Genomic DNA, 16,880 nt, shown 5'->3' on the forward strand with positions numbered 1-16,880 from the left:
TATAGAACAAAAGTATTTAATCATGACAAAGATTAGGTGCGAAATTGGGACAAAGTGCAGAATCGCCCACTGCTTGCCGCGTTTTTAAGAATTACACATACACGGTATCATCCATGTACACGCTGACCTATTTTCACTTAAAAAAACATCCCAGAATTGCTCAAAAATGGCATTGCGCACACTCTTGACTTTATAAATGTACACTGCTAAAGTCCTAGCGAGTAACCTTTATCACCTTACCAAAATGTCGCCAAACTACCTGTTACCATATTCCAAAGATTAGACGAATGTTCTCAGACACGTTTTCTCATTCACGTTCTTCTAATGAGTTTTGGTTTAGTTTATTAGGGCAAAGAACACTCAGGCTATAAGCCTAAAGGAAGGATACCTTCATGAAAAGACTTTCTAAGGGAAACTGGCTCGTATACACGTTTCAGATAGGGAAAATCACGAAAACGGCCGTTCGTCTGGAATCGAACCCTGGTCAGAAATACCAGTGTTTAGCAATTTTACCGTTTGGCCGCTGGAGGGCTCTTCTGCTGATGAGACTTGAACTTAAAAATGCGCTTGTCAAAAACCATGAGTCTATTATTTGGCGAAACGTTTCTACAGAGGTTCTATGATGCACTCAGAACTTTACAGTATTATTTACTTCCCCCAGAATGATACTCATAAAAGAAGCTATTATTCGATTTAATTCGAGCAGTTTTCTAACATTAAATTGCGAGAAAAAAAGAACTGCAAATAAATATCAATTAACTTTTTAATAAGCATTTCCTTATTGCGCATTGCGACTGATGGGCTAAAGCGCATCGAAGACAATTCTGAGCTCTTAAAAGGATGGATTCAATGAAAAGAGAGGTTCTATAAGTATCATTAGCCGATGATTTCATTTGAGGTGTGCGTACCGCCTCAAGCTATAAATTCCATTTGTAGATTCTTTTAGGTAACTAGTGACCTATCTTGGTAGATAATGTTGCGCAAAACTTCGTATCCATTGTGACTATAGCAAGTTTGCGCACACCCAGTGTTTGAATCGCGTAAAGTTGTGATGAAAAAACCGAAACCGCACCCCCGCATCTCAATAGCAGAACTACTTTGCTGGGTGCCCCATAAATGAAACTCTTTGTCTGGGTTTTCTTTGACCTGTCATCCGTAACCGCCTGTTTCCCACAAAGCCCTGTTATTTGTTCCGGCAGTTCAGTTTCGGTAATGATCTAGGTGACAGAAAGTTTCGAAGGAAGAGAAAATTCTGAGTGCATCATACGATTTAGATCTTCCCACAAAGAAGAGTCTCCTTGTTGAAACTTTTTGCCAAATGATGGACTCGTGGTTTTTGATGGGTAGATCCTTGAGTGATGTTTTATTAGAAGAAACCGAAATGAGAAAACGTGTTTCTTGGAAAATGAACCTACCTTAAGTAGAACATTTCTTATTGATAGCCCCTTAATAATCTTAAATAATATTAGTAATTAAAATGTCTTTAATTTTTTACTTTGATTGATTTTTTCATTACGACTGAAAAAAATGCATCGATCTATTTGCTCTAAGTTTAGTTTAACTAGTGTTTAAAGGGTTGAATTTCCAGATGTTACGATTATAAATGAATTTATTTTCAATTTTTGAACAGTAAGTTCTGAGCTAATTTAATGTTCTAATGCCATTTTGATACATCAGAATATTCCAATTGTGTTTGTTTACATCAATAGAAATAAACCACTGACGGCAAACTAGCTGGGTAGTCTAATTAGACTACCCAGGTAGTTTGCCCAGCTAGCTAGACTAGCTAGTTAGACTACCCAACCTCTTCCACTAAACTACACGAAAAGACTTTAGGGTAACCAGTATTTTAAGTGCTTACATGCCGCAAAGACACTGTACATTTACAAAACAAGTATGGTTTTCTCGGGGATTCGAACCCGCACTGCAGGCCACTGACTTGATAACCGTTTTTGGTAACCGGTGCAAGCTCAATTTTCGTTAATTTAAGCGTTCTGTCACAGTTTTCTTGAAACGTAAGAAAATTTCGTAGATAATGATGAAATCGTAAATGAGACACAATCATCGTGATAATGAGAGACAAAATGGGTGACCATCCGTTATTAATGATGCATTGGTGCAGAAAGTTGATGAAAAAGTTCGAGGTAACATAGGTTTTTCAATTTTTACAACGGAAGTTTGAAATCTCTTAATTGTAGATTGTACAGCAGAACGATGCCTAGTTATCAGTGAACAAAATTATTTTGAAAAAAATTAGCCTCTTTCGGAAACTTCATGATTATCTCTTGTCCCACAAACTAACCTGCAAAAGGCCCATTTAAACTACCGGGACTTTGAGACAAAGAAACGCGTGCGAATTTAACACTCCGTTAAGAGGGGGGAAAAAAGGTGCCACTCTTTTTGAGATAAAATAAAGTATCGATGCATTTATTGCATAACACAGATAAACAGCCTTTGCGATAATATCATTCAAAATTTCAAGAGTGAAATATTTTCTCCGCACTTGAAACTAAATTTAAGAAAAGTTAAACTAAGTGAACGCTTTATGTACTAAATTGAATTAATGATGAAGTTTTTAAAATATGCTATGTTAAAAAATAATAATAAATCTGAAAATTTTTAGATCTTGTATTACCCCCAAAGGAGCGTTTTTTCGTTTACGCATTACATACGTTTCGAGAGCATTTCGACTAACGTTACATTGGGCTAAAAATATAACGTTACATTGTGCTAAAAATATATAAAAACCCCATAAATTTAGAATTTCCGATCTCGCGTGCCGGAGATAAAAATGTTTTTCCTGCAGTGTTGCCACTGCTCGCTTTGAAACTGTTGAGTTTGTTAATCAAAAATTCATTACAGTTTTACAAAATATAAAATAAACAATAAAACAAATTCCAAATTAAAGTAACTATGGCTTTTAAGTACTTGGAATAAGACGGTAACCTCAGTGAGCATTAACAACCTCTTGGAATTTAAAATGTTGCATTTTTAATTCAGTGGTATGTTTGACCATTTGTTATGAGATAAAATCAAGTGAGAATGCCATCAAATCGTACTTCTTCATCGATTGGCTTCTTAATTACACCGGGATCTATCTTTAAAGTAAATCTTTTTTCGACTTTTTTTTATCTGTTGTGAAAACAACGGTTATTTTTTTATGTCAACTTTAATTTTAAAAACAACTGCCGTTCGTTTATTTGAATGTGACAAAGTACTTTGCTTACTGAGCTTTGTCTGAGTTTGGCTTATGGTGAGGGATATCTTCGTGGAAGATTTACCAAGGGAAATTGGTTTCATTTACGTTACACAGCCGAAAAACTATTAATTACTTACTCAACAGTCTGATTTCCGGAATCCAAAGCAGAATTAATTGCTAGCATTCAAAGGTCTTAGTCATTCAGTCTTAGCCCCAGGTGCGAGAAATTGTTATTGTTCAGTTTAAGGTGTAGTCACTATTTAGACCTTTACTCGAGTTTTTCTAAATTACATGTAGTGAATGATAACACTAAGCATTACTCAATTTTCATTCATCGTTCATTCGCGAAAAGGTTTCTAGAGAATGGTAAAAGTATAGTTTAGGGTACCCCTTGGCGAAACTTGGCGGTACATGGATACCGATTTTGTGCAATTCTTTGAATCGTTATTTTAGCTTGCAAAGCCAAAATAACAAGACAAACAATTGCACAAACTCGGTATCCATGTACACATAGACTTATTTTCATTTAAAAAAAAAAAACCGAATTTCACAAAAATGGCATTGCGCACTCCTTTGACTTTATCTATGTACACGTCGACCTATTTTCACTTAAAAAAAAATCCTCGAATTGCACAAAAATGACATTGCGCACTCTTTTAACTTTGTCCATGTACACATCGATATATTTTCACTTAAAAAGTCAAAGGAGCACCAAATTCTACAACGTACAATATAGGCAAACAAAAAATACATAATCTCAATAAAATACATTTTAAACCAAACAATAAAATAACATAAAAAAGGAAAAACATGTTATACATTTAAGCACTACCAAAAGCAAATATTCACTTACAATGATTTTCGAGTTCGCTTCGTACACCGAGAGCCACGTAAAAATCAAAATATCAATCATACTCAAATGACTTTTTTCTAACCAGGTACTCTTTCTGATCGAACGCTTCACATAGTGACCATCTGAACTTTTCTTCCTACAAACCCATCTAAACGATTTTAACACACACCACAAAAACGTTTACAAAACATCCCACGATTCAAAATTTCCCAGAATAATTTATTTACGCTAAATAGGAGTTGGCATTTGGCAATCCTAAGATCAAAGAGCATGCGCAATCGGTTTTCAGCGGAAAGATTTGGTGTATTCAAGTATTTGATTGATAGCTGTGTTTAATCTTTTGGTGACCTTTGAGTTTTGGCAAGACTGAATCTTATTGCAGGCTATGTTAATGTGAATATAGGGCACTATATTTCTTTGAAGCATAAGCAAAGCTCATAACATATCTTAGAATACGGCCCATCGTCCATGAAGAACAATTTCAAGAAAGAAATGCCATCAAATTCGTCATCTGAGACTTTGCGTTTACTCAAGACGATTAGATCATAACAGAAATAACTACCGTATTGCATCTATAAAATTCTAAAACAGCTTCCTTATTAAAATTCTGTAAAAAATTCAATATTAAGTTCAAACGATAAATTTTAATTACTTAATTTAATATAACTTTTTTAAATTGTTTATTTAGTATATATTAATAAATTTCGCTTTGCCGTTCGAAAAAGCTCTGCTTTAGATGGGTAGATAATATATAATTAAAAAATAAATACTAAAAATATTGTAAAAAAAACAACGTGTAGTCGAGTTGTGTGCCTTTTCTGTAAAGTCCATTTAAAACATTTTCGGTAATCTTCTGTTAGCGGGAACGAATTCAGAAATGTATGATGGTATGCCGGTATGGATGGATGGATGTGTTCATGTATCCATGTACGTTCATTTGTATACATGTATATACACATATAAATATAGGCACATGCATACATACATATATTTCTTAATTCCGTCCTGATAACAGGAAGAGTACCAATTTTTCTTCGACCTCATGAACCAAAGATTTTTTGGTACTATTCCGTTTTGAAGACCGTAAAAAATCGCCAAACTATTGTTGAAGCCAGTGCTGCTAAAAATAATTGCGGCAACCCTAACGCAAGAAAGGAAGTATAATGGTAAATAACTATCTAAGATTATTGTTTTAATTTAGACGAAAGTTTAATTTCATGTAATACTTTTTTATTATTATAATTTATATGAAAAAGGCTAAACATGACTGAATGGAAGCAAAAGAGTAAATAACTATCTCAGATCATTATTATAATCTGTGTAAAAATTGCTAAACATAACTGAATGGATGCCTGCATCGCTATTTCGCAACCGACTTATCGCTAAAGCATAATTTCATCTCGTTGGTTGTTCAAACATAATTTTCTATAATGAATGATGCCTTTTCTTTGAAAAAATTATATTGCAGACTTTTCGTCATGGGCAATTCCCAAATAGTTAAATCCATAGGATATCAAAAAAGGATTTAAAAATTAAATTTGTATTTCAGTGGCGTCTTAAGAAATACAGAACTATCTAAACTTACGCAATCTGAAATCAGCGCGTAAGCTAGATTTGGCGCTTTTGCGCATACATTTTCGCTGCAATTTTTTACGGTCCTCAAAACGGAATAGTACCGATTTTTTTGTATTATTGATAAGATGAACCAATTTCGTAAAATCAATAGTAATAAAAGAAAAATTATTGCAAAAGGCTTATAAAATAGAGTTATGGACTTTTATATTTATGATTTTATTGCTCTACAAATATAGTTTTTCAATCAGTCCCCCCCCACCTAATTCTATAACGATAACAAGCCGATTTGTAACCTGAACGTCAAAACTGGATACTCAAACAGAGAAAGAAATGAAATTTATTCACCTAATTAAATAACGTTGTTAAGAATTAAAAAATTTAAATGATATTAAAATCAAAGATACATCAGTTTTCAAAATAGCAATGCAAAGAAATTTAAAATGAAAGAAAAAGGCTTTTATTAGTAATAAGAATGTGAAGAAGTTAAAAAAAAAAAAAAAAAAAAACCGCCAAAGTCAAGAATGGAAAATTTACTGAAAAGCATTAACAAGTAAAATAAAGCAAAACACAATAAATTAAAAATACTGAGCATAATTTCTAGTAAGATGGTTATGCTAACATATAAAAATACCTCCTGCCTGTTGTATAGCTTCGTGTATGAAATTACCTCCTAACCATGTTATGTTTAGATATTAAGTTGTGGTAAAATACGCGAAGGCAATGTATATAGGCAATAGATACCTTTTCAGGAAGTTTCTGTTAATAGGAAATAGTAAGGTGACCAAATTTTTCGGAGGGCAAAGAGGGACGCGGGGATCCAAATTTGGTTGCTGGGGGGGGGAGGTTGGGAGAGGGCAGAAGCCACCACTGAAGGTGAAAATACGGAGTACAAAATTTTTAGTGAAGTCACATTGTCCTGTAAAGAACTACCCATCATTTGCCAATTAGCGTGTGTGTTAAGGGGACTCGTACACCTTAAAACCTATAAAATTTTGGAATATGTGACTGTTGTCCTGTAAAGAATTACCCATCATTTGCCAATTAGCGTGTGTGTTAAGGGGACTCGTCCACCTTAAAACCCATAAGATTTTGGAATATGTGACTGTTGCAAGAATTGGGATAACTTATTTATTTTAAAAGCAATTACTTCCAACTTTTTACAGATAACTACATAATATAGCTGTTTTCTGAAATAGTGATCAGAAAGTTTGTGTTGCCACAAATATTTTTATAATTTAATCCGCTTTTTGACAAAAGTTTTCGTCATGTTTCCACCTTGCGCGCACAGTTTAAAACATTCTGTTGCATAATTTAATTCCATATTTAATATATAGCTTTTATAACATTTGGAAACTACTGTGAACCAAAAAATTCTAAGAATTTCATGTTAAAGTTTTATTTTGTTTGGAGTCGAGTTTATAAAATGTATTTTATTAAAAAATCTGTAATGTTTTCGTCCACAAAATTTTTTAATATTAAAATATTCATTAGATTTTAAGTTCAGTTGAAAGATAGGGCTCATATAAAGAATTCCATCCAATTTCAAGTACGTACCATTAGCCATTTTTAAAATATCGTGCGCGCAAGGTGGAAAAATGACGAAAAATTTTGTCACAAAGCGGATTAAATTACAAAAATATTTGTGGCAACACAAACTTTCTGATCACTATTTCAGAAAGCAGCTATATTACGTACTCAGCTGTAAAAAGTTGGAAGTAATTGATTTTAAAATAAATAAAATATTCCAATTCCTGCAACAGTCACATATTCGAAGGGTGTTAAGAGGTCTAAGGTGTATGAGCCCCCTTAAACATATTCTATTATTGAAAGAAAAAATAGAATTTATCTATATCTCAGACTGAATTAATTATTAAATCAACAATCACGGACTTTGGGATCTGGACTGAGACAACTCAGATGCGCTTTCAGTAAGAGTAAGAGAACGAAGAATAAAAAGCAGTCGGAAAATAAAAGTTTGTAACTTCCTACATACCTTACTTCTTGAATGTGTCCATCCAGCACATGACGCCGCAAATGTATTAATTCGAAGCGGACGATAGGCCTTCCTGATCAGCCGCTGACCTAGAATGATCATCCTGTGTAGGTGCCCCGTAGATGTATTTCATTGACGAATGAATGCTTCTATGAAGTTTTGCCTCTTGTAGAAGTCTTTCATAGACTTATCACAGGAACTACAGAAACTGTCAAACTCAAAATTGGCACTTCACCATTAACATTGCTTGTAGTGTTTCCAATTTCAACTGTGTCTTTTCAGTTGTCCATATGATATTTATAGACGAGAAAACTCTTTCACTGACGGCGTTTGTCCCTGGAAGACACAACAAAAACTTCACAGTTTTCTGGATTTGCGCACATGGCACGTTTTTATCCTTGTAATAACGAAAAATTTCAGCCCATCAACAGTCGAGACTAGTTTTCTGACAATTCCAATCTGCAAACTTTTGTGGTGAAGTAAATCGCCTAATGTAGCTTACTTCGTGAAATAACTCATTATTATCGATGTCAACCTTCGGAATCTTCCACCCAAAAAGTTGCACGATCTCTTGTACTTTTCCCACGACGGTGGCTCCTTTAACGCAACCCAACTAAATGTCTTTAGATCTTCGAATTGCTCAACCCTCTCTTTGAGATATCCAGCACAGTTGTCGTAAAAATTTACAATGGTCCTTATAATGTCATTTTTTCTCGCCAATCCTTCCTCGTCTAATTTGGTAATCAGCATACGTACTTCATTTGGCAAAAAGTTTTTTGCGCTTCTCTCAGTGCATTTATGTATTAAATCATCCAGTTCAGAAGATACTTCCAATGCTGTTACAGTCTGTGCTTCTATGTGCAGAATGGCCGCTTGAAACACCGCAGCGATATTATGTACGAAATAGAGCCACAGTTCAGCACAGGGATTCTCAAAAAAGTTGCGGATTAGAGTGGGGCACTTCCCTTCCGACAAGAAATAGGATTTGAGTGCAAGAAACAATTTTAAAACTCTCTCTTACTGCAGGCATCAGTGATAACATCTAGTTTTTCCATATCCTAAAATGCGCTGGTACTCTACACAGGCAAAGTCGCAAAATTACTATGAATGACTCAACATGAACAGTGTAAATATAGAAATAATAATAAATTTTCATAATAACTGCTTCCACATCAATTTGTAAGCAATCTCCTGCTGTTTGGATTGAGTTGTGGGCGGTATGAGCAGCGCAACCAATACCTAGCAGTTTCCTCCCGAGAATGTCACTCACATTAGAAAAAAATAAATAACCATCGAAACACGACAATCGCGCGCACAAACCACCTTAGCCAAAGAACATCTATGTAAGAAGAAAAAGTTCCATAGAACGCAATGTAAACCAGTTTGCTATTACATCTCTGGAAAGCGGAGGGAAAATTTCAACTCGGATTTTCGCACTTTTTTCGCTCAAAATAACTAATCCATTAATTAATTTACTTGCGCGAAAAAATATTTTTTTCTTTTGCTTTAAAGTTTAAAGAAATTTAAAACGATGTTCGTTTTATGGACTCTGTAAATGCGACCTTCGAACTTCGACAGCCGACTTGGAGCTTTGGCGTCAGATATTTCGCGCATTCTGTTTCTTTGCCTTAGCCCCCAACGCTGTCGCCCGCGTTTCTGAGTGCTTTATCGGAGCTTTATCTGAGCATCATAGCTTTATCGAAAGCAAGCATCAGAAAGGCGTCACCAATGCGTCGTGGAGCCCAATTCGAGTTAATTGACGTTAAGAGTGTCTTTTGCAGAAAAGTGGGATAAACAGGCGCCCCGCCGGGACAAGCGAGGGACCTCGGGACATGAAGTCTGAAATCCGGACTGTCCCGCCTAAATCGGGACGTCTGGTCACCTTAGGAAATAGACTAATATTTGGACTCTAGTGTAGAATTGGGTGCCCTTTCGATTAGCGACAATTTTTTTAAAACTTGAAATCTTGATAATGAGGCGATGAACCTCATTTCTGGGTACCATGATACTTTCAATTTTGTTTTAGCTTCTTGATTTTATTTAATTGAAAATAGACTGATGTGTATATGGACAAATTTAAGGCAGTGCTCCATTGCGCACTGCCTTAGTTTGTGCAATTCTAGGATATTTGTTTTAAGTGAAAACAGATCGATGTGTACATAGGCACAAAGTTTGTGCAATTCTTTGACTTCTTATTTTGGTTTCGTGTAGCGGCCATCTTGAAATTGTGCCTTTCTGGCGTCGATTTTGGCGTCAAAAAAGAACCGCCAAAAAACAAGAGGCACCGAATTGTAAACTTTTACCGGTATTTGTACTACACTTTAAGAAAATAACCAGAGAAACTGTTGCATAGCCTTATTCTGTAATCAGAACTTAAAATATAAACTCTCAGGTTACCGCGACTTCACTATACGTCCGCCATGCGCCGAGTTATGGTTTGGCTTTTGAGTGATACAGTAAAGAAATTCTATATACTGAGAAATTGTTTCAATTCAGCATTCAGTATAAAGGGGCTAATATGTATTCATTTGCTGTATGAGGGATATGAAAGGTCGTTAATCGTTCAATGGAAATATAAAATAAAATTTTAGTTTGCAGCAAATTCGAGTTCCGTAATTAAATTGGGTACTGTTCTGTTATCGGGACCGGAGTCGTCACCAAATGTCTGCTAAACTAGCCAAGATACTGATTTATATGAAGTCGCCGATGTTTACTTTTAAAAATTGTTACAATGTTTACATTTTAAAAAAGTAAAAGAATGCATTTCAGAATTGGCAACGGCTCTAGTGTAGAATTGGGTGTCCCTTCGATTAGCGACAATTTTTTGTAAAATTTGGGCGATGAAATCTTATTTCTGGTTACCATGATAGTGTAACTTTGCTTTAGCCTCCTGATTTTTTTTAAATAAAAATAGATTGATGTGTACATGGACAAATTTAAACAGAGCGCAATGCCTAGTTTGTGCAATTCTGGGATGTTTTTTAAGTGAAAACAGATCGATGTGTACATGGACACAGAGTTTATGCAATTCTTTGACTTTTTATTTTGGTTTTGTGTAGCGGCCATCTTGAAATTGTGTCTTCCTGGCACCGATCTTGGCGTCAAAAAAGAATCGCCAAAAAACAAGGGGCACCCAATTGTAAACTTTTACCTTGGCAACGAGAATACAAATTTTAAATATGTAACGGTCACTTTTGTTTTTATTATTCTTGTATCTACCATGGAGTTGAAAATTTAGGACTTACCTAATGATAAAACATCTTCCATATAATTTTTTCGGGAACAAATAGTCGTTCACTCTGGAAGAAAGTGCACTAAAAACCATAAAATGAAGTTCTATTTCAATTCGAAAGAAGAATCGGAATAGCGATGTGAAGATCCAGCAGAATGAACCATGAGGTGTAATTTTATCCATGAGTATAATTTTATCGATCCCAACACTAGTTACTGTACTCAAACAACTGAAAAGTTATGGACAGTGCGAAACAGACTTCAATGCGGCAATGAACGTAACCAATTAGATTCACATTTGAGTTAATGTGACGGCAGTAGTCTCCTAAAATGCAAATCGTTTCAGTCAGACGTTCGCCGCTTTTTCGAATGGCACAGGCTGTCCTTCACCATCGATAGACAAAACTATCAATATATCGATAGCAAGTGGGGTTTGTTTATCGATTACGAAGTTTTCAAATGAATAAAATTCAATGATTTTTTTCCTCATGTGCACTACCATGCGTAATTATTATTTTAAATCGTACATATACAATCACTAGATTCTAATACCTGTTTTATAATCATGCATTATTTCTGCTTAGGCAACAGTACAGGCATATATTAATTTTCATTAATTTTTAGATTCGTTACAGGCACAATTGCTGTTTTTTATTAAAAAGATAACTAAAGAAAGCATATCAATACTTTTGATTATTGTATCGCCAACATGGGCCAGTTTCTGTTTATTAAAACTTTTGTAAAGATATTACTGTGAATTAATTTGAATAATTGGAACGATTGACTGTATCATAGAAATTTACTTGCACTGCGTCCAGTCTCGTATATAACAAGAAAAAAATTAAATACGAAGGTTGGCCCTTTTCCTTTCTGCAAGATTTTCTATGTACAACCTTACCACAATTCCGCATAAAACGCAAACGAAGCATCGATTACAGAGCGCACGATTATCAGCTGTTGTTCCCCATCGATGGTGAAAGGACAGCCTATGGCCATCCGAAAAAGCGGCGACCATTTCAGACATATTAAATAATATCCGCAGTTTCATGCCTTCGCATTAGTCTTAATGCACTAAATTCTGTAACCGATTTTTTTTTGTTCTAGTTTCTTTGGTAAGTTGTTTAATTTACATGAAAAATTTCTACTTGTACGAATATCTGTTATTTTTTCCCTTGGACTTTTCTTCAACTAAACCCTATCGTAAATATTTTGGCGATGTCAGAATCCGGTCCCAATAACAAAACAATACCTTAAATTGTCAAAAAAAAAAAAAAAAAAAAAAAAAAAGAGAAAGAAAGGTACTTCAATTTAATCCAACTTGTTGAATATAAAAAGTATTCAATATATGAACCTTTTTTTTTCAACAATCATAAAACAGCAGTCAACATTTTTAGTACTTGTAAAGTTAAAATATTTAATTAAAAAAAACACTGATGGGTAAAAGTATCTCTTATTTGAAGAAAATCAGAGAGCATTTTCCTTGCTTTTTTGAAGTTGAGTTATTTCAATATGGTTGAGCAAAGGTATTTTGATAAAGTATTCCAATTCCTATTTTGCCAATTATTCTACTATCTTATGCTCATGCTCATGAGACTGATCGGATTTCAAACAAACAAAGTCTGATAAAACAGTTAGCCAATGAATTCGTTTTTGTTATTAATTTAGAATTTTGCATAGTGAGGAGATTTGTTCACTTTGCAAAAGTTAATCATAATCTGTGCACCTGTTACTGGCAAAATATGAAATCCATTCTGTAGAATGTCGGATTTCGGTCAGCTTTCGACATTCTACAGAATAACAAACCGGAAAATGGCAAACCAGAATGCCAAATGACAAACCGGCAAAGTATGAAATACATCTGCGATTCTTTTCGAATAACCGAAACTACTTACCAGAAGTTAATAGATGAGAAAAAGACAAAATGACTGCTAAGAAGGAACCACTGGACTGTTGGTTGCTGAACGGCTATAATCTGATATTTGTAGAAAGCAAAAGTAAACTCATTTATCCTGTTAAAGATGGCATCAGTTATTTCACGTACTTCATGAAATTCATTTGGCTGTTGGGCACAGAGAACGTGACAGAATGTTGAAGGAACTTTAAACCAAATACCGCGGAATGATATTGACTTAACCGTACATCCACCTTTGTGAGCTCTGCCAGAAAAAAACAAAAATGGTATTAAAAAGGGCATTATTGTGAAACCTATGATTGTTCTGAATTTAAATCCCGTTATCAACTAGATCTTATTGATTTCCAGTCGGATAGAGAATAGAAATTTATTATGGTGATCAATCAAGATCATCTCACTAATTTTTTTTTTACATATTTAGAATAAAAGTTTTTTAATAGCTCATCATATCGCCAGTTATTCTATAAAATTCCTAGGTGTTTTGTAGAATGGTGGCGTTTCATACATTGCCGGAACACAAAATCTCAAAGTTGAAGTTTTTATAAACATTTATCAAATTCCATCTAAATATTTGCCTTAGGCTGATAATACATTACTATGATATTGATTTATATGCGCAAAAGAACAACGAACATGCTGGCTGCATCACATTTTACGCCTTGATTAAAGATTACGTGAATAAATTTTTTGTTAAAAGGTATATAAAAGTTATAGAAGAATACTGTTCACTTCGCAAAAAAGTTTTCTTGAGAGAAAAAATTTTGGGTTTGCAAACGCCGCGTGACTTTTTTTTTAGTCCAAAGGGCCTTTGTCCCTGAAGGACTATTGTTTTCGTTTTGCGATTTTGCGTCGGAGTCATAAACGTCGGTTCACTTTTCAAACTGTTGCCACAAAATGTTAGAGTCCTGCATTATATTTGAAGAAATTAAATAATGAAAAATCTGCATAAATGATTGTCTATTTCTCGCATTGTGATAAAACAATGGTACATAGAGCCATCGAATTTTGAATGACGAAATCCTACTGCGAATATGGGCATCTGAAATCCCAAATTTGGAATTTGTTTTATTATAGATTTTATATTTTGTAAAACTTTAACGAATTTTTGATTTACAAACTCAATGCTTTAAAAGCGAGAAATGGCATCGTTATATAGAAAAAAAAATACTTTTATCTCCAGCTCGCGAGACTGTGTATATCGGAAATTCTAAAGATATGCTTAATTTAACATTATTTTGCGATATTGCTCTTGAACTGAATTTTATGGTTTAAGTGCAAAGAATATGATATTTAATAAATAAAGGTAACACTCAAAACGTTAAAAAAACGCCCCTTTGGACGTAATTTAAAATCTGAAACATTTCAGATTTTTTTTTTTTTTTTTTTTTTTCTTTAACTCTATTTTTCAAAGATAATGGAAGGAATTATTCGAAAGCTCAGATTTGTAGGAGTCGTTCCACTGAAAAAACAGCTGATAATTGAAAACAATTGATTATTTTTTATGATACCGATTATTGGGTTTTTATGTTATTTTCTTGAAGTGCTTGTTGTTACTTATATTCTATTGTTAAGTAATGGTTTCTTTGTTGTAGAATATTAAAATTATAGCTATAATTTCATTTCGAATTTTTATTTAGTATGATTTTTTGTAAAATGCATGATATTTGTGTACTACTTTGTAAAACTGTATTATTATGCATGTATTGGTAGAGAAATAAAAGTTTTGTTTGTTTCTGTGTAGTCACTTTTTTTCTCCTAGCATGAATTTGTGTTTCATTATGATGCTAGTATTCAATATCTAAAATGAAGGAAGAGAAACTATTTTTTTTTTCAGTTTATAATACCCATTCTCTCTCCTTTCATAATCCCCCCCTTTTTTACAATTACTCTTACTCAATACCAATTCCATATAACGTAGTTATTTTGAAATACGATCAATATCTTTGAGTTTCTGATGATGCATAAAAAGTGAAAACTAACAATGGAACCTTAACGTTTATAAAAATGATATGTTTCTTTTTTATTCATTCAGAAAAAAGAGATGGTTTATAAAATATTAGAAGTATAATCAGTGCTTATTTTCGAATACGCAAATGTCCGGATTAAAAAGACAATTATGATGATTGATTAACTAATTATAACAGCAAAATGTATGAAGAAAAGTACGGAACAGTTTCTTAAATAAAAGCTTCCGAAATGAATTTAAAATAGATGCGAAAGAACTACACTCAGTAACAGAATCTTAAAATGCGTGGAATATTATAACTTTATCTATTATAAAGTCAAATTTAGTAAAAATATTGACCTAAAGTGAAGCAACGCAACATAGTAAGTGAAAAGTGTTTTCTCAGCTTTATCATTCTGTGCTTTGTTTGTCATGCAGGATCTAAAAATTGAGCTAAACTTTGTAGGACTTGATGACGAATATGTACTCAGAAGCTAATTAAAATCTTTAATAGTATAAAACCTAAAATAAAAAAACTATCTGTTTGTAATGCTGCGGGATTTCAATCTTAAAAAATTAAACAGTAAGCTTTTTATCGTAGGGTAAATAGTTTATTTCGTACATTATTTCAAATTATGTATAAATATAGATCTTATTTATAATGTCATTGACATACTTAAATTTAATACATAATTTACTTGGAACGTGAACTTTAACTTCAGTTTTGCTCACCGCTAAAATACCGCACATTAAAATAGAAACTTAACTGTTAGAATATTTATTAATATAAAAGATAAAAGGCTATAATTTGCTCAAAACAAATACTGTCTATATATATTTCAATTACCTAATTTATCGTTAGCAACTAATTTCAGCCGATTCGTCGTTTTAATTTAAATATGAAAAATTTAAATTGAGTTAAATGCAAAATGCGATAGCTGTGAATGTTATGCATCGAACAAAAATATGCGTAAGCTCAAGTTGTTGAATATTTTTTTGCATTATAAATGCCGGTAGATTTGAGGAAATGTGATAATATCAACACATGCAAGGCGGAGGAAACAGAATTCTGTATGTTCTGACTGCCAAATATTATTTAACCCACAGAACTGTGTGGTGGGAAAAATAAATAAAGAAGAAAGGCATTTTAAAATAAATAAATTAATTCAAACAACAAATGGAAACAATACTATACACTTATGAAGTTATTAACCTAAAGTGAAGCAACGCAATTATTTTGCTTGATTACTGTTTCAAAGTGTGAGTAAGCTCTTTATTAATTTATGTCCACAGCTAAATTAAGCATTCACGGGACTAATTCTTGTACAGTATAAAATCCCCAAACCTTGATTCTAGTTGCCACACTGTGAGGGTAAATTACGATAGAAAATGTATGCTTATCTAATGTGTTTAATCCCGTTATTATGAAAAGGCAAATATGTACTATTAATTCATTGTAACTGAAAAAAGGAAGCATTATGCGTGTTCTCAAGTTATCTTGTCGGTATTTTCTCAATTAATCATATTCTATGATTAATGGTGTTCTATGCGCACACTGAAGCGGAATATTCTGCTTCAGGTATGAGGACCCGTGCCTTGTCCTTGCACCAGCAGGGCTGGTCCTGGACCAAGATTGCTACAGAACTGGGCTGCCATCGGACCACTGTTATGCGTCTTGTGCACAAGTGGCAGCAGACAGGATGCATTGCGGACTTGCCCCATAGAAGGAGACCTCGCGCGCTTTCTCATCAACATCTTCAGCAGCAGCAACAGCAGCAACCGCAACAACAGCAAGTTACGTGTGGTGGTCAACCTTTACCGGCGCACAACAGGTGAGAAATTATTTCTTTCATATCTAAGAAGACAGTTTTAAAGTTTAATTGTAGTCATAGTATATTAATACGTACCAGTTTTTGCCTTTAAAACTTAATGTGGATATCCAAACGAGAGGGACTCAATTCCTGCCATGATTTGAAATTGGCCCTTTGGAATTAGCTTGTTCTATTGCTTCACTGAAACTGGTTCATAATGGACAGAATCTAATATCAATGGCACTCATATTTTTCATTTATTAGGAATAAAAATAGTGAGATACACTATTTCATTCCATTGATATTTAGTGAACTACCATATGATCATTTAATGAACTACCGAACTTCTTTATTTCGATTC

The 16,880-nt window shown here is 33.7% G+C and overlaps 1 protein-coding gene across 1 annotated transcript in view; it reads left to right on the forward strand.

Moving 5' to 3' along the window:
• The window catches only part of LOC146997954 (uncharacterized), a 74,224-nt gene that overhangs the window by 37,327 nt on the left and 20,017 nt on the right, over window positions 1–16,880 (forward strand). The window contains exon 2 of the mRNA XM_085812723.1: window positions 16,288–16,540. Coding sequence (XP_085668849.1) covers window positions 16,288–16,540 — 253 coding nt within the window. The remainder of the gene's footprint in view (window positions 1–16,287; window positions 16,541–16,880) is intronic.

This window comes from Stegodyphus dumicola, chromosome 3, assembly GCF_044657685.1.
Source record: "Stegodyphus dumicola isolate Sdum_Otavi_A_Nest chromosome 3, ASM4465768v1".
In the NCBI taxonomy this organism is placed as follows: Eukaryota; Metazoa; Arthropoda; class Arachnida; order Araneae; family Eresidae; genus Stegodyphus; species Stegodyphus dumicola.